This window comes from Gobio gobio (assembly GCF_949357685.1).
Source record: "Gobio gobio genome assembly, chromosome: 16".
NCBI lineage: Eukaryota > Metazoa > Chordata > Actinopteri > Cypriniformes > Gobionidae > Gobio > Gobio gobio.
The window spans coordinates 9716159-9740396 of NC_137109.1; the positions used below are offsets into that span (position 1 = coordinate 9716159).

The 24238-nt window shown below is 38.6% G+C and overlaps 2 protein-coding genes across 2 annotated transcripts in view; one reads left to right on the forward strand and one right to left on the reverse strand.

Moving 5' to 3' along the window:
* The window catches only part of dock2 (dedicator of cytokinesis 2), a 185008-nt gene that overhangs the window by 106593 nt on the left and 54177 nt on the right, over positions 1–24238 (forward strand).
* The window catches only part of insyn2b (inhibitory synaptic factor family member 2B), a gene marked incomplete at its 3' end in the record, with an annotated part of 24024 nt that continues 143 nt past the window's right edge, over positions 358–24238 (reverse strand). Inside the window, exons 1-3 of the mRNA XM_079839089.1 lie at positions 20444–24238; positions 17149–17223; positions 358–526 (exon numbers count right to left, since the gene is read on the reverse strand). The exon at positions 20444–24238 is cut by the window's right edge and continues 143 nt beyond it. Coding sequence (XP_079695215.1) covers positions 358–526; positions 17149–17223; positions 20444–21837 — 1638 coding nt within the window. The 5' untranslated portion in view covers positions 21838–24238. The remainder of the gene's footprint in view (positions 527–17148; positions 17224–20443) is intronic.

Here is a 24238-nt window from a genome sequence, read left to right on the forward strand (position 1 = left end):
TCCATCAGGGTAACGCTCTGTCCATCAGCGTAAAGAGGGATATCGACTGCGTACCGGCTCTGTCAGACACTATGAAGGGGAATTATTGACTGATTAGACGCCAGGTCTTGTGGGTCTTCTTGGGTTTTAAATTGTCCTCAAGTTTTCAGGATGTCAGATGAGCTTTTGGTTCAGCCGCGGCTTCGCGATTTACGTCACACTGTAACATTTATATCAAAGAATAATCCGTTCGGTTAGAGCATCATTTTCCCCACGTCATAAAGTTGGTTTTGGAAGCTGCACTGAATTATGAAACTCGTACGTCCACAAGTTTTTGGTTTCCGACATCATAACCACATCTCCGTGGAGTTGGGTTTTCTACAGCCACCAGAAACACTTCTTACGCAGTTTCTTGACGCGGCTCTTGGTTCGCGGTCGTATGTGGGCGGGTTTTGGGATCGGGGAGGGAACATCGTACTCCGCTTGATCCAATGCTTCCAGAATGCTTTGATATTGTCCCTCTTGCACACGGAAGTCGTGCTCCACACTAAAAAGACAGAAATAGATCATATTATAAAATAATATATAAAAACAATTCTGCAATGAGAAATGCAACCATTACACCTTTATCTTTGCTGATTACTGGAATTTTAAGTGGGATATTCAACAAAGAAAAAATAGGAAGATTGGTACAACTTTTGGTTAAAGGAACACGCCGACTTTTTGGGACTTTAGCTTATTAACTGTATCCCCCAGAGTTAGATAAATCCATAAATACCATTCTCATCTCCGTGTGTGCCATAACTCTGTCAGACGCACCCACCGCTAGCCTAGCTTAGCACAAAGACTGGAGGTAAACGGCTCCAGCTAGCCTACTGCTCAATAAGTGACTAAATAACGGCAACATTTTCCTATTTACATGTTGTGATGTGTAGAGTTACATTGTGTACTAAGACCGACGGAAATGAAAAGTTGCGATTTTCTAGACCGATATGGCTGGAAACTATTCTCTCATTCCTGCGTAATAATCAAGGAACTTTGAGCCGTACCATGAGTGCAGCGGAGCAATTATATTACACAATGCCTGAAAATGGGCTAACTTTCGTCAACATAACCAACATGACAACCTGCTTACACAGAGAGCGTGCTGGGGACTATTTTCAGGCGCTGCGTAATATCTTTGCGCCGCTGCACCCATTGTTGGCGTTATTTAGTCACTTATTGAGCAGTAGGCTAGCTGGAGCCATTTACCTCCAGTCTTTGTGCTAAGCTAGGCTAGCGGTGTGTGCGTCAGACAGAGTTATGGCTCGCACGGCGATGAGAATGGTATGTATGGACTTATCTAACTCTGGGGGATACGGTGAATGAGCTAAAGTCCCAAAAAGTCGGCCTGTTCCTTTAATGCTCTCGAGTTGGCGGTCGCGCTGGCTCTCTTTTTTTCTTTTTAGTGCCAAAGAGACTTAAATAACTCTGTTTTTTTTTTTTTTTGCTGTGTGAACTGAGAAATGAAAAAATACAATACTAATATTCAAAAGCATGTCAGAATTACAAAGTTAAAGGGTTAGTTCACCCAAAAATTAAAATTCTGTCATTAATTACTCTTCCTCATGTCGTTCCAAACCCGTAAGACCTTCGTTCATCTTCGGAACACAAATGAAGATATTTGTGATGAAAAAGGACCTTGAAAGTGTTAATTAAATAGCTGTCTATGGCTGGTTCAGAGAGCTCTCGGATTTCATCAAAAATATCTTAATTTGTGTTCCGAAGATGAACGAAGGTTTTATGGGTTTTGAACGGCATGAGGTTGAGTAATTAATGACAGAATTTTCATTTTTAGGTGAACTAACCCTTTAAATGCTCTGAGAATAAAACAAGTTTTTTTGGGGGGGTAGACTTTTTGATGTAATTACAACAGAAATTGATGCATCTTGTTTTTGTGAATGAAGAGTGTGATTGATGAAAGAGAGAAAGGAAAACAAAAACACACTTTTCATCCCCCGTTGTGACGGATTGTTTATCATGACATAGAAATGAACATTAAGACAATATGACACATGTCAAAATAACAAACACCACTAAAGACAGACCTACAGAGAAACATCTCTTTCTGTGTTTCTCGCTCTCTTTCCTTCTGCTCAGTCCCTCATTCATCTCACTTTCTTACACAAGCAGTCGGGTTCAGGAAGTAAAAATTGCATTCATTTTTTTTTTCATAGAGAGATTGATTTTTAATGATAATATATAAACCTTTCAAGACACACTGTGAGCTCTGAAGTTAAGTCATTGCAGCTGCATTTTTAAGAAAATCATGTTTAATAGCCCAATCCAGATCCATTGATCAGAGAAGTCGCTGTTACCATGACAGTGTAAGTTTTATTAAAGACTAGTTATGCACTTCCATTCAAAAGTTTGGGGTCGGAAAGATCTTTTGCTCACCAAAACTGAATTTATTTAATCAGAAATACAGTAAAAACAGTAATATTGTGAAATTTTATTACAATTTAAAATAATGTGTTTTTTATGTGAATATATTGTAAACTGTGATTTATTCCAGTGATCAAAGCTGAATTTTTAAAGGAACACGCCGACTTTTTGGGACTTTAGCTTATTCACCGTATCCCCCAGAGTTAGATAAGTCCATACATACCATTCTCATGTCCGTGTGTGCCATAACTCTGTCTGACGCACCCACCGCTAGCCTAGCTTAGCACAAAGACTGGAGGTAAATGGCTCCAGCTAGCCTACTGCTCAATAAGTGACTAAATAACGCCAACATTTTACGATTTACATGTTGTGATGTGTATAGAAATCATTCTAATATGATGATTTGATGCTCAAGGAATATTTCAGATTATTATAATTATTTGTGTAAAACAGCTGTGCTGCTCAATATTTATTTTCCTGTATTCTTTGATGAATAGAAAGTTCAAAAGAACATAATTAGTTTGAGATAGAAGTCTTTTGTAACATTATAAATGACCGTACTGTCATTTTGGATCAATTTAATGCATCCTCGCTGAATAACAGTATTATATATATTTTTTTCAAAAACAAATCTAGCTGACTTCAAAATGTAATTTGTCCCTAAATGGTAGTGAATATTTTTACAGACCTAAATAATTTGCATTAAACTTCAGATATATTGTTTTAAAATGTATAATCAATTATAATTATGCCAATATTGTAATAGTTTTTTATTCGATTGCGTCATTCACGGTGCTTCTTGTACTAGAGGGCTGCATTGGGATTGGGACGTAAATCTCGCGGGAGCGGGCGGTTTGAATTTTGCTGCGGGCGGGAATGGGCGGCTAAAAAACACAGCGGGAATCGGCGGGATAGGGAGGTTGCCTAACGACATGATGGAGAAGATGTCAATAGATGATGTAGAAAAGAACCTCAAACGAGGTATTTACAGCACAAAAGCTAAGCAAGGAAAGTCTGACATTTGGAGAAGTTTCTCAATTGTTTTGGTAGGCAAAATCATTCGGTATAACGTTATATGTCTCCACATATTGCGCAGCTGGCAAATACATAGGTACTTGATCATACCTCACCAAAAACGCTCAGCACTCCCTGCAGGTCAAGTTGACTGTTTGGTGTTTTTGGCAAACAATACATAGAAGTTTAGTGAGTGGAAATGGATTGTTTCTAAATGTCCGTTTGCTATTTTGTGTTCACATTACGTTCTGTTGAAGCATGTTTTCTCAGGTTTCCTTTCAGTCGGTCACGTTCGACGTACATCGGAACTGACCGACGAATTGGGATCTGTTTTTTGTTTCTCAATCTGGTTTTCTGTTTTCTGTTTTGCAAAGCAGTCTATTTTTATGTGCAAAGTTTTTGATAAAAACGAAATTATATTTGAATGTATGTCTTTTTTTTTTTTTTGTTTACATGCAGGCCAGGGAAACGAAACAAACAACCCCATGAATCTCTTTAATAATATCAATACAAATACGTGTTTTTTTTTCTCCTGCGGGACGGGAGAAGACACAAAATCAATGCATCTCTATTATTGTGCGGGAATAAATTCTCAGAGTTTTGCGGGTGCGGGCGGGAGTGGACATACATATTGCGGGAGCGGGCGGGAGTGTAACACATACGTTGCGGGAGCGGGCGGGAGTGGACATACATATTGCGGGAGCGGGCGGGAGTGTAACACATACGTTGCGGGAGCGGGCGGTAATGGTCAGAAATTCGGCGGGTGCGGGCGGGAGCGGGATGAAGAAAACAGTCCCGCGCAGGGCTCTATCTTGTACTGTTGTCATCTTTGCAATTTTCAAATATCTTTTTTTGTTTTTAAAATTAAAGTTTGTAATATTTTGCTTCATCTCCGAGCTGGTTGGTTTGGGTCAAGGGTTAAAACTCTTTACAATGAGTTTTTTTTTAATCCTTAAGTAGAAATGAATTAAACGTACTTTTGGAGCCAAGACCGTCGACACAAACTATTATCACAACAGCGTCAAACACACAGCGACCATTTTATCTGACTGCAATCTAACTTCATGAGGAGGGTGTGTGTGTGTGTGTGTGTGTGTGTGTGTGTGTGTGTGTGTGTGTGTGTGTGTGTGTGTGTGTGTGTGTGTGTGTGTGTGTGTGTGTGTGTGTGTGTGTGTGTGTGAGAGAGAGAGAGAGAGAGAGGGGGGGGTTATGCCCTCTATTTACAGTATAGCCACAGTCCTGCCTGCAATTTCCCAGCAACTAAGTGAGTTGAGAGAAAGCGAGAAAAGAAGGGACGTGATGAGCAAAAATCTATAGGTAAAAAGATGAGAGAATAATACAGACCGACGGAGAATGTATTGAAGGTTAACAAAGCCCCTAATAAGGGGCAGAGATAAATGAAGCGTGTTCAACAACAGCTTGTTATAGAGCCTAATGAACACTGTATGGAAAATACACCCATCCCGCAGCGATTGTGCTATTGCATTTATCTTCTAAATCATTGTATTATTTGCTCACTGAATTGTGAATGCAATTGTCCTCCTTTCTTACAACTTTTTTTTTTTTTTTGCATACTGAATTACTTTTTAACCATCTCTAGCAGAGAGCAGAGATTGTATGCGATGTTTGTTGATGCTCGGCAGATATTACATTTTTATGTTCAATTTTTATGTTCACACGTGTTTAGTGTGTAATGTTTCTGTTTGAGCATGACAAATGTCTGCAAAGTTACAAAACTCCCTGAAACGCCTCCATTGTCAGTGTTAGGGGTTACACATTACAAGTAACTTGAGTTATGTAAACAGATTACTTTTTCAAGTAACTAGTAAAGTAATGCATTACTTTTCAAATTTACAACAGAATATCTGAGTTACTTTTTTACATTTATTTGACTGACAGCTCTCCTGTCCCTGTGTTGAGAGTAAGTGCAGAGGCGTGTGTGTAAACATGATGGTTATTGTAGTTCTAGACTAAATGTGAGAATTTATTCATCTCACTTGCACAAAAAAGATTCAGTACTCCTCAAAATTAATAAAATCAGTCAAATGCAAAAATCAGAGTAGCCTACTATGCAAACCTCCAATAATGAAATGTTAAATAAAACAAATATTTGTTTGCATTTAATCTACCTATATTGACCAATGTCTTGCTGCTGACCTTTGATGATTCAGTTAAACCATGAGCAAAAATTACTAGATTTTTTGTTTTTATTGGTAAAACTTTTGTTCTCCTGTGTCCTATTCTTCCATTATGGCAGCACAGCACAGCACAGCAGAGCTGCGCCCTCTACTGTTACTGCGTGAATTTGCATTTTTACCTCAGCCTGAGGCTTATTATTTCAATTTTGGTATGAAGAGGTCTTTACATTTGCACAAAAATAGAACTTTTTTGTTATAAAAAAACAAAAACAAAAAAAATAAGCCCAGCCCAGGTGAGAAAAAGTAACGCAAAGGTAATGCAAAAGTAACGTAACTCATTACTTTTCTTAAAAAGTAACTAACTCAATTAGTTACTTTTTAAGGGAGTAACGCAATATTGTAATGCATTACTTTTCAAAGTAACGTTCCCCAACACTGTCCATTGTAGCCTTGATTTTTCTTCCGGACATCAAGAAAACTCAAGTAAACATCACAATATTCCTCATTTAAGTAATTCTGTCCAAGGCATTTGCAGAATAAAGGGGTGGGGCCTGGTTGAGTTAGTAGTGTGTTGAAACCATAGACTGTAAAAAAAAATATGGACGTAGTGTCCGTGACATCCCCCATAGGATTCTCAAGAGCAGTTATGAAGCATAAAGTAGGGTCGAGCTGGCCGTTGCCATCTTGTCAGCGCGTCATCGCGCGTAATAGAAAATGGGCAAAGAGGCGGGACGTGGGTGGAGCTGAGGTGATGCAATGACTAAAGCCCAATTTATTTTTCTGCGTCGAGTGTACGCCGTAGGCTGTGTGTTGCATGCGTAGCCTATGTGGTACCCTGACGAGCACCTCTCCAAAAATGTAACAACGCGTCAATTCTACGTGGACCACAAGCCTGTGATTAGTCTGCCAGAACCCCTCCCTCAGGTCAATACATCAATAAAAAATCTGCGATAGGAGTGTGTGTGTGTCCAGAAATGGGATGATAGTTTCATCCTTACATCTGCTATATAACACAATATTTTGTAGTCCAGAGATTCTTTATGTTAGTTAATAAATACATAGATCCGCTGTGTATAGTTTATTTATTTTCTCATTAAAACCAATGTTAATCAGTGATTTGTATATCAAGAACAGGGACACATGTGGGTGCATTTCATTTTGTGATTTCAACGGAACAAATAAAGTCTCCGCAACAGCAATTGATTGAAGCGCTAGTCTGTGCATGAGCCACCGATACTGAAAACAACACTACGAGCTCTTCATGATTTCAAAAACGCATTCCAGCGCCAGATCGCCTCTTATTTAACTCTACTAATGAACTAGAGATGCTTAATTTGTATTAGATACAACAGCTCAAGCTGCAAGAATGGTCGCTGCTGCTGCTGCTACTCCGACAATGTACACAAACAAGCCGCTTCTTCTTCGGCTTTTGCCTTGATACTGTGGGTTACACCATCAACATGCCCGTGGACACTGCCTACTAGCGTCTGCATGTGTAATTGCACATTGACGCGGACAACAACGCAGAAGTATAAATGAAAACCAACGCGTAACTTGTGGCGTAGAGGATATGGCGTAGGTCCGACGCAGAAGTATAAATCAACCTTTACAAACAGCAGATAAATGGCTATCCACCTGTCACTCAAGTGGCCACGCCCTTAATTATGCAGAACTTTAATGCTTTATATAATGTTAACGAATGAGTTATACAAAAATTCACCCCCCTCACAGTTGTCATGAAGGGCAAAATTAGCCATATAGACCAAAACCACAATTTGTACCAGGCTGTAAACATGTGTTTTTCTGCTGTAAAGTTGGGCATTTTAACATGGGGCTCAATGAGATTATGCTCCCTTCTGGAGCCAGTCCCTAGTGGCCAGTCGACGAATTGCAGTCACTTCCGTATTGGCTTCAAGAGAAACTGCGGGAGGTTTCTGCTTGGTTGAAACTCACAGTTCTGGTAAGGGGCGGGGCATTTCTCAAACATGCTCAAAGCACTTGACCAATCACAACACACTGGTAAAGCCAACCAATCAGAGCACTGTGCGCTTTACAGAAGGAGGGGCTTCATAGAGACAGGAACTAAACAGAGAGTTATAGCGCTTTTCCTCTGCATGGTAACGTTTGGTACGGCTCGGCTTAGCTCGCTTCACTTTTCCACTGCGTGGTACGACTCGGTTCGGCACAACACAGCTCGGCTTGACTCAGTAATTGTAATGTAATTGTGCCGCCTCTACTTTTTGGCATGTGGATGTTTTTAACCACAAGACGAAGAAGTTTGTTTCAAAGGAGGCTGATAGCAGCAAAACCAAATACTGCTAAAAACAAGAGTCTTAGCCACTCGTACAGCAAAGCGCAAATGGCCACATCACTTGATTTGCTCAATGGTGCACGAGGGTAAGGTAATAATGTGTTTATGGTCTCAATCGCTATATCACTGTCACAAAAGCCTAAAGTGGTAGTGACGTAGTGACGATTCTCTCTGAACAATCATTGATCTGCAGTGTTTACACGTCACTTATTAGTATCGGTACGGCACGCTTGGAACCTCAACCGCTGGTGGTACTATTTAAGCGAACCGTACCGAGCCGTACCATGCAGTGGAAAAGCACCAAAAAGTGAGCCGTACCGAACTGTACCATGCAATGGAAAAGCGCCATTACTGACAGACTGGGAAGAGAGGAGCTGCAACAATAGAGAATATGGGAAAAATTATGTCTTTTTGAACATTCAAGCATTAAAACCTATTCTAGTAGAGCCCAAGAACAAAATCAAGACAAAAAAGGGCATAATAGGTCCCATATAAACATGTTGCTCAGCGTCACAATAGCAGCAAAGCATCTGTGATGCAACATTTCAGACGCAGAACTAAAGCCTAAATCTCAAAGTATCCTTTTGCCATCGTGCAGACCCTTCTGTTTTCTTCAGGAAATGCAAATCTAGTTATTTCTGTATTGCATTTCAAACTCGACAGTTTTTGCCGGCTGTAAATCAGTTTTTCAGTGTTGATGTCATTTCAGAAGGCGTCATTTGTCACTAGAAATTGTTAGGTGATGTCTCTAATTTGCATATCCAGATGACACATTTACATGTGTATGATTGTTGCACCGTGCAAATTCATCTTCACCGAGGTTTTATTTTTTTCTGTGCAATTGATTATGCTTTTTTGTCATCAGTAGTGTTTGCATTACTATTGTTATTGCTCAGACTTTGTGATCATGGGATAAAGAGACCTTTGTCGCATAACGTTTGTGCTAAAGGCATGAATGATTCAGAGGATCCATTGAGCAACCACCTGAGGTTTGCATAGGCACAAAAAAATGCATGACTTCAGAGAAGTGCACATTTCTGTATTTTAAGGAGCATTATAACCAAGCCCATCTCAACTTTCCTGCATCCCTAGAGAACGAAGGCACCAAGACAGAGAGAAAGGAAGAAAGAGAGAGATAAAGAATTATGAAAGCTGAATTTGTGATGAACGGATCTTTTGAGGGAAGAGAGTTCACTCAGTCAGAAAGCTCAAAGCTGGAGTCTGCACTTTCAGATGGGGAAAAATCTTAATCATCAATATTATCTTTCAGAAACCATGAGTCAAAGGATATCTAGCACTATACTAAATCACACAGCTTGCATGAGCGCAAAGTTTCCACCATGAGTTTCCCAGTGGAAACCTTTTTAAATTTTTTTGGTCAGATGTTGCTGGCTCTGGACTCTTAAAGGTGTTTTTTACTCCTAAGAGTTGACAAAAGTTCATTTTTAGCAGATATACACATTCAAAATGAACTGTCTTTTCTTCTGGGAACATGAGCACTGATGGGCAAAGACTTGAAGAAACAAAACTTTACTATTGTCAGACTTTAGTGCTAATTTGAATGTTATTGAAGCATAATCTCGACTAACAGTTCTGGATATCATCCTGTCCCCAATGAGACAGATGGTTGCTGTGCTTCTGTGCTTTTTACCGGCCAATGAGTGAACTTACTAAGACTTGCCTTAAATATAGTGTTATTTAATCTTATTGTAGAGGGATTTTGTTGTAAATTTGTCAGTTTTGTGTCTGACGCCTTTGCCGCAAAACTAGTTCCTCCTGGTGGGATAATAGTTATATTAATTAATTAATTAATGAACAAATGCATGCATAAATTATGGATGAATGCATGAACGAATAAATGCATGAACAAGTACAGGCATAAATGAATGAATGTAAAAAATGAATGAATGAATGGATAAACGAATGAATGAATAAATTAATTAATTAATGCATGAACGAATAAATGCATGAATGAATGAATGTAAAAATAATGAATGAATGAATGAATGAATGCATAATTGAATAAATGCATAAATTAATGAATACATGCATGAATGAATTAATGTAAAAATAATTAATGAATGCATGAATGAATAAATGCATGAATGAATGAATGAATGTAAAAATAATGAATGAATTGATAAACGAATGAATGAATGCATGAATGAATGAATGAATAAATGCATGAATGAATGTAAAAATAATGAATGTATGGATGAACGAATTCATGAATGAATAAATGTATAAATTAATTAATTAATGCATGAACAAATAAATGCTTGAATGAATGAATGCATGAATGAATAAAGGTAAAAATAACGAATGAATGAATGAATGAATGAATGAATGAATGGATAAACGAATGAATGAATGCATGAATGAATAAATGCATAAATGAATGCATGAGTGAATGAATGGACAAATGATTGATCAAACGAATGCATTGCATGAATGCATGGACAAATGCATACATAAATTAATGAATAAATAAATGAACAAACGAATGAAAGAATGAATAAATTAATGTAAAAATAATGAATGAATGGATAAACTAATTAATGAATGCATGAATGAATAAATGCATAAATTAATTAATTAATGCATGAACAAATAAATGCATGAATGAATGAATGGACAAATGATTGATCAAACGAATGCATTCAGGAATGAATGCATGTGTGAACAACAAATAAATGAATGCATGAACAAATGCATACATAAATGAATGCATGAATAAATGAACAAACGAATGCATGAATGAATAAATGCATACATTAATGAATGAATGAACGAACGCATAAACAAATGCATGCATAAAATAATGTATATGCAGTGAGGAAAATATGTATTTGAACACCCTGCTATTTTGCAAGTTCTCCCACTTAGAAATCATGGAGGGGTCTGAAATTGTCATCGTAGGTGCATGTCCACTGTGAGAGACATAATCTAAAAAACAAACAGAAATCACAATGTATGATTTTTTAACTATTTATTTGTATTATATAGCTGCAAATAAGTATTTGAACACCTGAGAAAAGCAATGTTAATATTTGGTATAGTAGCCTTTGTTTGCAATTACAGAGGTCAAACGTTTCCTGTAGTTTTTCACCAGGTTTGCACACACTGCAGGAGGATTTTGGCCCACTTCTCCACAAAGATCTTCTCTAGATCAGTCAGGTTTCTGGCCTGTCGCTGAGAAACACTGAGTTTGAAAGCTCCCTTCAAAGATTCTCTATTGGGTTTAGGTCTGGAGACTGGCTAGGCCACGCCAGAACCTTGATATGCTTCTTACAGAGCCACTCCTTGGTTATCCTGGCTGTGTGCTTTGGGTCATTGTCATGTTGGAAGACCCAGCCTCGACCCATCTTCAATGCTCTAACCGAGGGAAGGAGGTTGTTCCCCAAAATCTCGCAATACATGGCCCCGGTCATCCTCTCCTTAATACAGTGCAGTCGCCCTGTCCCATGTGCAGAAAAACACCCCCAAAGCATGATGCTACCACCCCCATGCTTCACAGTAGAGATGGTGTTCTTGGGATGGTACTCATCATTCTTCTTCCTCCAAACACGTTTAGTGGAATTATGACCAAAAAGTTCTATTTTGGTCTCATCTGACCACATGACTTTCTCCCATGACTCCTCTGGATCATCCAAATGGTCATTGGCAAACTTAAGACGGGCATGGATATGTGCTGGTTTAAGCAGGGGAACCTTCCGTGCCATGCATGATTTCAAACCATGACGTCTTAGTGTATTACCAACAGTAACCTTGGAAACGTTGGTCCCAGCTCTTTTCAGGTCATTGACCAGCTCCTCCCGTGTAGTTCTGAGCTGATTTCTCACCTTTCTTAGGATCATTGAGACCCCATGAGGTGAGATCTTGCATGGACCCCCAGTCCGAGGGAGATTGACAGTCATGTTTAGCTTCTTCCATTTTCTAATGATTGCTCCAACAGTGGACCTTTTTTCACCAATCTGCTTGGCAATTTCCCCGTAGCCCTTTCCAGCCTTGTGGAGCTGTACAATTTTGTCTCTAGTGTCTTTGGACAGCTCTTTGGTCTTGGCCATGTTATTAGTTGGATTCTTACTGATTGTATGGGGTGGACAGGTGTCTTTATGCAGCTAACAACCTCAAACAGGTGCATCTAATTCAGGATAATAAATGGAGTGGAGGTGGACATTTTAAAGGCAGACTAACAGGTCTTTGAGGTTCAGAATTCTAGCTGATTGACAGGTGTTCAAATACTTATTTGCAGCTGTATCATACAAATAAATAGTTAAAAAATCATACATTGTGATTTCTGGATTTTTTTTTTTTAGATTATGTCTCTCACAGTGGACATGCTCCTACGATGAAAATTTCAGACCCCTCCATGATTTCTAAGTGGGAGAACTTGCAAAATAGCAGGGTGTTCAAATACTTATTTTCCTCACTGTATATGCATGAATGAAAGAATGTAAAAAATTAATGAATGGATAAACAAATAAATGAATGAATGAATGAATGTATAAATAAATGCATTAATGCATGAATGAATGAATGGACAAAGTAATGAATGAATGCATGAACAAATGAGTGATCAAATGAATGCGTAAACAACAAATAAATGAAAGCACGAACGCAGGCATGGATGCATGAAAAAATTAATCAATGAATGCATAAATGAACGAATCAAAGAACCGTTGTCAAGTGTACTGTGCATTTCACGCGAGGAGCACTACTCAGAGTTGCTGCCCATGTAGGGCGCTCCAAATCAGTCGCTTTAGTTAGGATGCTGTCTATACAGACAAAGCAGCTCAATAGCATTTGGAACAGAACCTGTGTGTGTGTTCTTGCCTTTTTTCGAGCTGAATTGTCATGAGATTAAACTTCTATAGGAAATCCATCTCTCTTTAATTGATTCCCGAGGCTTTACCGCAGTATGAGTGCTGGAAACATGCATTAGTGTGCGATTAGCTCTTCATAGTACGGGAATAATGATCCTGTTTATCCCAACAGGAAAAAAGAGGACAGGAGATAAAAAAAAGCCATGGGAATTTCAAACACATCCACTGGCTGTACGTGTGTGTGTGTCTGTGAGACAGGTCTCCAGGTTCAGAGTTTTCTCTGGCGTTATGATATGTGTGTGTGTGTGTGTGTGTGTGTGTGTGTGTGTGTGTGTGTGTGTGTGTGTGTGTGTGTGTGTGTGTGTGTGTGTGTGTGTGTGTGTGTGTGTGTGTGTGTGTGTGTGTGTGTTGTTTCCCTCAGGGCTTCATTACGGTTGAATGGGAGTTTGAGCTCTCTGTCCCTCGATTATAACAAACGTACAAACCAGCTGACTCTAATACATACATCAAAAACCTACAGAAATACACACACATCTTTTTAACTATTTAAAGATTTGTATTTTTTTGAAGAAAGTGCATCCCTAACTATGATAAATAGTAATAATATTGCTTGATTTAGCAAGCAGCACTAATTAGGACTTCCAATCTGTTTGTTCCTCATGGAGTGGATGCGTGTGGCCGGTGGATGTTTTGATCTGCTGTAGGTTATTGATGCAACTCTTAAATCATCCTCATGTTCTCCTGGTGCATTTCTGTCAGTTTCTGCCCCCGAGAAGACACATAACTCAGACGTGGCTCTGTGCACGATTTATAATATTTTAAATGGGTCATAGGAAATAGGAATCTTTTTTGCTCTAAAGACCCACTATATCACATTAAATAAGCCATCTGAATTATTAACTTCTACTACAACGCCTTCTGTTGTCTGCTTGATAGTTTATAATTTTTTTAGCAAGTAAAAGCTCTTTTAGTATAATTGTAAAAATAATTGGTTCATGGGTCTTTTTGCTGTGGAAGTTAGATTTTTATGAAGTAGATGTAAGAATAACTTTTATATTGTTAGTGATATTTCTAGATGAACACTTATTGGACTGAAGCAACTTTTGTTTACTTGATTATCATACGTCATTTTTGAGTCTCAAATATGATCATCAGGCTTTTGAGGACGGTTTATTTATTCATCTCAATCATCACTGCATTGCATTAGCATGAGCTTCGATCATAAAAACAAGCATTTAAATATCATCTTAATAAGACATTATTGGGAATGGAATATATAGAGTGACAGCTGATAAAAGTGTTTTCTGTAAGAATCTGCTCTACTGTTTCAAAGATCTCATTACAAGCATCATAATTTCATCTTACTTTTTGGCCATATCAGTTTCTGCACCAAATTGCCTAAGGTGTTTTTTTCGTGCAAATAACGTGCCTGTTTGCAAGTGCTCTTTGCACTAGCTCCGCCTAACAATGCCTGGTTGGGCCAAAGAAGATAAAAAAGACGCGTGTATTTCAACGTCTTCAGTGGCTCAATCAGTAAAGCGTAAGACTTAAAACCTTGTTTATACTTTCGCCTGGCTCCAAACGGACGAGGCGTTTATTCTTGGCGCGTTCGCCGTTGTACTTTTCTTTGAAACAACAGAGGGCGACTCTTGAGTAATTGTTTTATAAACCATCAGGAAAAAGCGTAGAGAAGAAGTGGGCTAATGTACACAGGTGATGATATTTATTTTTGTACACTTCACCGAAAACCACACTACAAAACGTGTAAATGTGTAAAACTCAGTAAACCTTGATATTATTACTGTGACATGAGAAAAAGATGTATGCACACATGTATACAACTAAATTAACGATCTCTTAAATATTTCCTAATTTCGCTAAACATTTTCATTTAGTTTCGTGAATTTTTTTTAATTAAACATGGACCGTTATTTAAAAGGGCTTATTTCTGCTTTTGTAGGCTCATTTTGTAAATATAAGCACCTAATTTGTATGTGCAAACTGGGTACCGGTGTGATGAGACGTCATGCTCGGCTAGATTCGCCTAGAACTCGTTCATCTTCGGATGCGGACGCGTGTGCGCTGTTACAAAAAATGTGCTGCACACCGGCAGGCGAAATGGGGTCTTGCGCACCCAACACGCAAGACTCTGCGTTGACTGCATTTTTGCCGCACGAACCCTTGCGCTCGTGCGGACGCGTCGAGTATAAACAAGGCTTAAGGATCTAGGTTTTAACGCGATCGACCTGGGTTCAAATCCGCCTTTTTGCAGAGCTCGCTTTTCTCCCTTTTCCAATCACACATCACATCGAAAGGCATAAACTTCAAATAAAAATTAAGAAAATGTTCTAAAAGTGGAAATAAAGTGCCTTTATATTTTCTTAGCGATATATATATATATATATATATATATATATATATATATATATATATATATATATATATATATATATATATATATATATATATATATATATATATATATATATATATATATATGATATTTACACTGTGCAAATAGCTGTAGATGTTATTTACTAAGTGAAAATAATGATATATTCTATTTACACCATGTAAAAGTAGTTATTTGCAATATGTGTAAATAGTAATTACATGCTATTTATACTTTATTTTGACAGATACATACTATTTTCACCTTGCACATAGAGTGTAAATGATTGTATTTAATAAAATTATTAAATGGATGCCTCCTTAATATGTCAATAAAAGCCCTGCCTACACCTACCCCTACCCAATAAATGATTTAATTTTTATTAAACATTTCGTTAGGCACTTTATTTCCATTTTTAGAATTAAAAAAAAAAATGTACTGAAAGTAAATGCCTTTCCGATGTGATGTGTGATATGAAAAGAGAGAAGGGAGAGCTCTGCAAAAGGCGGAATAAGGTCTTATCTAGCGAAACGATCAGTCATTTGAAAAAAAAAAAAGGAACACTTTTTAACCTAAATTGCTCATCTTGCGCTGCTCTGTGACGTGCCAAGGATTGCACAATCATGTCGGAAAGGTCACACTAGACGTAGGCAGAAGTACCGCCCCAAATTAACGTGCGAGGACTATTACAAACGCCCTTTACCAAAAAAAAACACTCCATCTCCCACTTCAAAATCGTCCGACATCTTTGTTTTACCTTTTTTTGCTAAAGGATGTTTGTATTAGTCTTCGCATGTGCATGTAAAAACGTGGGAAGTACTTCTGTCTACGTCTAGCGTGACCTTTCCGACATGATTCTGCAATCCGTGGCAAGCCACAGAGCAGCACAAGACATGCAATTTAGGTTCAAAAGTATATTATTTTTTATATTTTATTTTATTTTATTTTGTGAAAATGACCGATGGTTTGTCTAGATAAGACCCTATTCCTCAGCTGGGATCGTGCAGAGCCTCTGAAGCCCTTCCTTTGAAACTGCATTGATTTGGACCTTCAACATTTGGTTCCCCTGGACATCCTGGAAAGTTTTCCTCAAAAAACGTAATTTCTTTTTGACTGAAGAAAGAAAGACATGAACATCTTGGATGAGATGGGGGTGAGTAAAATATCAGGACATTTTCATTTTGAAGTGAACTAATCCTTTAAGCTTTACTGACTACACCACTGAAGACGTTGAAATACATCCGTTATTTTTTTTTGTCTTGTTTTTTCCAACAAGGCATTGTCAGGTGGAGCTAGTGTGAACAAGGCATGCTATCTGCACTTGGTGTTAAAAGGCAGTCCGTTTTTAACTAAGTGTGTATAGAATCTATTTGCTATTTACACTTGGTGTTACATTTGGTGTAAATAGCATCTATCACTATTTGCACTTAGTGCACATAGCCACTGCCATTTCTTTTTTCCAACTTGAGTTTATATTCTCCATATTCTGTTATAACGTACTGTATGAACCATAAAAGCTGGGCATATGAAATATGATAATCATCAAAAAACATGTATGCAAACCTTTTTAGATTTTTAAAATATTTTGTCTAAAGATGATCTAGGATGTACATAATGCATCAGACGGATGTCTTAGATGTGGCATTAGCGTTGCATTTTTAACATGACTTTTCGAGTTAAAAATAGCCGCTGTTGTATTCAGCCAGATTGTCTGTCCTGTGTGACAGCAGCTCATGCTCTCTGTTGAGCGCTGTTGCTGAAAGTCTGAAGGTAAAGTGTTGGCGCAAATATTTAATCACAAAATCAGGCTCCATTTTGGCATGTTTGCATGTGGTTGTTAATGGGCTTTCTTTGATTAGTGTGAAATGCTTTGATGTTTTCATGCAATGAATGCGTTTTCATGTTTGAACATCGTGTCACACATCATTAATGTGAAGTTTAGCTAGCCAATCACAACAGAGGTCATTTAAATATTGTAGAGTAGCAAAATGTGGGAGGAAAATGGTGATAAAAGGCAAAGTTATGACATGATAGACATACGTGGACTGCGATGGTAATGTTTACCTGTATATAATGCAGGCTGTTTTCTGGCAGGTCGAGCAGTTGTTGATGTCCTGGCCTGTTCTGTATGAACAACGCCTGAAAAAAAAACAAGAAAGCCTGAAGAGCTGCACATACACACACACAGACGCTTTGAGCATGTGATTCACACTCACAGAACATTGAATTAGAGGTCTGTGCTTTTCCTGCTTCCACCGATAATGATTTTCATTCTGCCTTTTCAAGGCACATACACACACACACACACACACACACACACACACACACACACACATATACTGTATACACTGCCGCTCAAAAGTTTTTGATCTGTAAGTCAAATCACCTTTATTTCTATAGCGCTTTTCACAACACAGATGCTTCAAAGCAGCTTTACAGTGATGATAGGAAATAAAAAAAATGTAGATGAAAAGCTAAAGTAAGTTTTTGATTGATTCATTTCTTCTGTAAAAAACTGATTTCAAAATGTAAAAACACACAAAATGAAAACAATAATGTAAATATTATTATTAGAAGTGTGAATCAAAAAATTAAAGGCGCATTTAAAAAAAATAACAAGCATGATTTCATCTCTTAAAGGTCTTAGTGTGTGTTTTGTTCATAATTTAGACTTTTTTCTAATTTCAGCTTTTTATCTCATAATTTTAATCATAATTTAGATTTTAAGTCATAATTTTTATCTCAGAATTTTTAAAGTCATTATTTCAACTGTTCATCTCACAATGACTTAGCATGTCATATTATTTTCTTTTTATCTAATGATCTAATGGACTTTTAAAATCATATTTTCAACATTTAATCTCTTAATTATGATACTTGAAATGAGCTGATCAGTAATATAGTTGCATATTTAGTGAGGTTTTTTTGTTTTTAGACTAGTCTTCTGCTCACCAAGGCTGCATTTATTTCTACCAACAAAAAAAACCCAAGTAATATTGCAAAATATTATTAAAATGTAAAATAACAGTTTTCTATGTGGATATATTGTAAAATGTAATTTATTCCTGTGATCAAAACTGAAGTTTCAGCATCATTACAGTCTTCAGTGTCACATGATCCTTCAGAAATCATGCTGATTTGCTGCTCAAGACACATTTATTATTATTATTATCAGTGTTGAAAACAGATGGAAAAACCTTTTTTTCAGGATTCTTTGATTAACAGAAAGTTCAAAAGAACCGCATTTATTTTAAATAGAATATTGTGTAACATTATGAATGTCTTTACTGTCACTTTTGATCAATTTTTGCTGAATAAATGGATACATTTCTATTAATTAAGTTCTTTCAAAAAAAATACAAAAATAAAAATGTGTGCTGACCCAAACTTTTGAACGGTAGTACATTGTTGCAAAAGCTTTCTATTTCAGATAAATGCTTTTCTTTTGAACTTTTTTTTCATCAAAGAATCCTAAAAACATTTTCAACACTGATAATAATCATAAATGTGTCTTGAGCAGCAAATCCTCATATTAGAATGATTTCTGAAGGATCATGTGACACTGAAGACTGGAGTAATGATGATAAATTCAGCTTTGATCACAGGAATAAATTACACTTTACAATACATTCACATAGAAAACAGACATTTTACATTTTTAATAATATTTTAGCACATGAGACAAAAACATACAAAAATCTTACAGATCAAAAACCTTTGAATGGCAGTGTACATACATTAGTATAATAGTTAATCATTTTGTGGAATATTGTATACGCTACCATTCAAAACTTTGGGATATGTAAGATTTTTAATTAAATAAATGAACACTTTTATTCAGCAAGGATGCATTTAATTGATCCAAAGTGACAGTAAATACACTTACAAAAGATTTATATTCCAAATGTTTTTCTTTTATTTCTATTCATCTAAAGTCCTATTCGCACAGGATTAGTATTACCTGGTGATCTCTAGTAATTTGTAATAATTGCGGAGGTTGTCTGTGATCCTAATCCCGTGCGAATCGGCCATGTCTGTCATTTGTAAAGTAAAAATTCTCCAGCAAATGACCTACCCTATTTCGCCGAACACAGAGGTCCTGTGATAATATTAGTCCCGTGCGAATCGGCATCTCTGTGATTTTTTGCCAGGATTTGGAGGGTCATATATAATTTTTGCAAGGTTTTTGTTTCTTGTGCGCATGTTTATCCATATTTCGCGAAGAATGGAGGCTGCATTTGTTATAAATGCCTGTGCGGCTGTGCACATTATACTTTCACTTTAGAATTAGAGCCAATTTGGGAGCGAATTGCTTGAAATGTGTGTTCAATATTATTCGTAATGAACAGTATGACACGCTCGCTTAAATGGGCGCTTTTACATTTAGCTTTGAAACCAAATCTTCCACCGTCATATTGTCAGCTCCTCACTCTTGTGATACATTAATTCTCCTGTCATTTTTAAATCACACAAGGTCCCCAGATAATACTAATCCTGTGCGAATAGGGCTTAAGAAATCAATATATTTATGGTTTCCACAAAAATATTAACCAGCAAAACCTGTTTTCAATCTGATAATATTAGAGCATCAGTAGTATTTGTTTTAAAATATATAAAAATAAATTAAATTAACTTATATTTAATGTTTTTTTTAATATACATATATATATTCAAATAGAAAACAATTATTTTAAATTGTACAAAATATTTCACAGTGTCATTGTTTGTTTGCAGCCTTGGTAACAATTAGAGACTTCTTTGAAAAATATATAAAAACAAAAATCGTAATTATTTCTTAATTATTTGCTGCAATGCAAAGCCACATAAAACCGAGCCTGCACACTCGACTTGTGAAGAGTTTTTCTACAACTCAGAAATGTAGTCCTTCGTCACAACAAATAAAATCAAGGCCAGCGGGAATCCCACAGGCATACAGACCTCTATTGAATGTCCTTGAGTATGTAATGAATATGGACACTTTAAAACATATAACACAGTCACTTTCCTGATCGATTCTGACAGATCTGAGCTTTCAATCAGAGCAGAGTTCTGACGAAACTGTGGATGTGGATGGAGGATAAAAAAGGGTGTGAAACTTTTAAGAGATTAAGCGAAAGAGTGTAAATGCATTAGGAGGTGCGGCGGGGAAGATGTGACAGAAAGTAAGACATCAGATATGAGAGAGAGAGAGAGTTTGGGAGCGGTAGGGGGTCGATGTTCCATTGATGATCAAGATTCCCGAGGTGTTGCCTCAGGATACATCTGTTACCAGGGGAATTATGGGATGATGGAAGTATGGAATCACAAATCAAACACGCTTTCTTGAACTCCACAGCCTTAATCTCTCGCTCTCACTCACCCTTCACTCATCGCCTTGTTCCTCTCCAGATCCTGGATGACATTGAGAAGAACTTTGATCTTTTCCTGATTATACAGCAGGTTTTCCTCTACGTTCTGCAGGAGTCCGTGTAGAACACCAGGCGCCCCGTTGCATTGTGGGATCTCGTCTTTTGGAGGTGGGTGGGTGTCTTTAGAGTCCGTTTCTGTCTCAGCTATAGGTTCTGAGGGAGGGGGCGGGGTTTGTGGTTTAGGTTCCGCCTTTGAGCCAATCAGAAACTCTGGAGGTGCCGGTTTAGCTTTAACCTGCAACTGGGAGTTTTTCTTAGGTGGAAGAGTGGGCGTGGCTTTTGACTCACAGCCAATCGGTTTAGACGTGGTGGATACGGATGTGTGCGTTTGCGTGGTCGCACACTTGTCCTTAGTGTTGTGCGATGCGTGTTGTGCGGTTGATTCCGTTTTGGTTGTGTGTGTGACTCGTGTTTGTGTGTGTTGCGTTTTGTGCGTCGTCGAATCGTTTTTAGGTTTTTCAGACTGAGTCAGTGCCTCTGTTTTTGCAAGAGCGTCTTTTTTGTTGTATTGCGAGGGGGTGGAGCATGTTGTTGCGTTTTGCATGTCCGTCGCGTGATTGGGGATTTGGGCGTACGTTGGTTGTGCCACCGTGGAGTTTTGTTTCTGCAGCCGAGGTGAACAACAGTTCCTCGGCGGCGTCGGAAGCGTCATGCTCGCTTGAACCTGACTGGCGGCTCGTTTGCGACAAGCGGCTGCCATGCAGGGCGGGGCTTGAGACTGTCTCCGCCCACAGCTGCCGCACAGTTTGGGCGATGACGTCATCATCCGGCATGGCCGAGGGGGCGTGGCGTACGAGCCGACGCTTCCGCACTGCAATGACGGCCTGGACGCTTCTCCTTTAAGTGATTGACCCCGCCTACAATCACGTGTCATTGCTTGACTCTGCCGTCTTGCTTCTTCGGACTCCGCCCCCTCGCTACAAACTCCGCCCACCACCTCGGGTGCAACAACACTTCCGTTAACATACCGAGGGGTTCGTTTTAAACTCCCTCTCAGCCCCGATTGGCTTGGGTTGACTTTGACGGCGTTGATTTGACAGTACACCTCGCTCTCCTGGGACGTCCGGTTCGGTCCGTTCCTGGAAGCCGCATTGACCACATGCCTGCCGTTGACCTCACAACGCCTCACCCGGTCCAGGGACATGGTTTCTGCAGTCGGTCCATTGGCAGTACTGACCGTTTGCGTCCTTCTCTTTAATGACGGAAGAGAGCGGAGTCCCGGCGACGTTTGGACGCCGACGCTGCACAGAGGACCCCATTTCTGAGACAGCATGGCCCGCCCACCAGCTAGAGGCACCTCCAGTGCCGGCACCGCATTGGACGCATCAGCCGCCCGTCGGCCCATGACCTCTGCTGATTGGCTCAGCCCCCTGAGGAGGAGCTGAATGGGGTGTGGCCTTCGTTTCTAAGCATACTATCTAAAACAAAGGTAATTATTCCACGGTGTGTTTTGGGAAATAGTATTCCACGGCGTTTGCACTGGTCAGAAATCCGTTTCAGATCAGATCCCTCACCATTGGCTTTCTTGCTGTGAATCCAGTGTCTGCTTTTGTCTTGTTTACCTGCTTGAGAAAAAGAATATGTGTGTAAAAGACATCAGAATGAATGTGCTGTAGAAGTAGTCACTTACAAAAAGAAGCTAATTACATTACATTTTCTGATGATACCATCTTTTATTCTGAGTAGTATTTATCTCTCACAAAAACAATGAGGATCTCAGTTAGGTTGGCGATGTTAAAGGTGCGCTCAGCAATTTTACTCTCATTAAAAAGTTTTGCACAAAGAAAGGAGATGTACTGTAGTTTGGCACAAATGTTTAAAATCGAATAAACTGTAGCACTGTTCACTTTATCTCAGTGTTTGTTGACTCTTTTGCACACAAAAGAAATAAATCATGGCTAAGACTAACTGTGAATCTTTTTCAATTGCATTGGTAAATGGAACATTTTGTTTTTGTGTGTTGCTGCATCCATGTAGTGTATGTCCAGGTCATATCGGCTAATTCAATTTAAGCTCAATTCAAGCTCAATTTAAGATTGAACATTGGTCTGGAGAGTCTGCTAGGTATTCTCTACTGCACAAGAGGCGTGATCAACGAGCATAGTTCAAATGACTCTGTATGCAATTGGATAGTCCTTCAACCAATCAGACCACAAGAGGCGTGATAAACGGGCATAGTTCAAATGACTCTGTACGCAATTGGATAGTCCTTCAACCAATCAGACCACAAGAGGTGATAAACGAGCATAACACCGTGTCCTAACTACACGCGACGCGATAAGATTCCAGCGACAAGCAACTGGTCTGTCCAAACCAGACACGATGTGTCTGCAAGATGCAATAAATCAATCAAAAACCACAGCCAATCATAACAGCATGTGTCTCGCGGCAAGTGCACGAAACCCAAAGATTAATCCTGACGGCACTCGCAAGAAAATGGATATGTACATAATCAAATTCACAAATATCACAGCATTTAAACATTACTAAAATACATACCGAGTTACTAAAACAATCTTTGTCATAGAATATACTTGTTTGTTCACAGTTTGAACATTCTTGTATCAATTTGTTTAATTTCTAGATCTGAGGGGAATTATTCATTGTTGCTTTTAGTACTACTAACAAAGCTGGGAGCACTAAATGATATTCAAAGTCAGATTACACTATTTTAACATTCGATAAAGCACATAAACATTACCTGAGATTATTATTGGCATGTTTTGTGTTGTTGTTCTAGCCGCGACATCGCTGAAAAATAGAAACCGTTTCTAAAATAGATTCATCGCGTGTCGCCGTTGCGGCTGGTTAGGACATAAACTCTTATTAACATGGAAAAGACGCCTTTTATCGCGTGTCGCGGCGCATGTAGTTAGGACATGGTGTAATTCAAATGACTCTGTATGCAATCGGATAGACCTTCAACCAATCAGACCACAAGAGGCGTGAGCATAATTCAAATGACTCTGTATGTAATTGACCTTTCGCAAAGACCCGCCCCCTTTAGATACTGTTGCTATGTCCGACAAGCCAAGGCGCTCTCACACCACACACGTTCTCACATAGAGAAAATACATTGCGGAGCAAAGACGACACTGACAACACGCAGACAGACAGAAAAGAGCAAGTTACTTTTGATATGCAACAAAGTCTCAACTCTGAAATTGTAATTTTTTAAAGAAATTTAAACAATAAATAGCGTTTTTTTGGCTCTTTAATGTGTCGTGATCGCTGTAGCGCCTCAGTTAAAGCTGCTCGTGAACCGATTATCTCTTCCTTGTAGTTCATTGATAAGCACGAAATAAACATAAATGAACACTAAAAGAAATGTTGTTTCAACCGCGGAAAGACGTCAGTACACACCGTTTTTCCAGGTTCAAGTCCACCGATGTTAATCTATGAACTCTCCTGACTGCTTTGTCGGACAAAACGGCAGATTCGGCGATGTGATTGGTCAGATCGCCTGTCAATCAAACTTGCGGCGAAGGGTGAATTGGGTAGTCCTTCAACCAATCAGACCACAAGAGGCGTGATCAACTGGCAACGACCCATTGCTTCTCTATCCGTCATCGTGTTAAACCCGCCAATAGCGCGCCAGGTGGATAAGCCAGTCTGTGATTGGTTCCCGCAAATGTGTATAAGAAGCAGTATAAATTAATGTACGAAAGGCGAAATCAAATCGTCTATAGCGGCTAGTGCAACATAAGCAAAATACTACAGAGTGCATCTTTTAACAGTATTGAAAC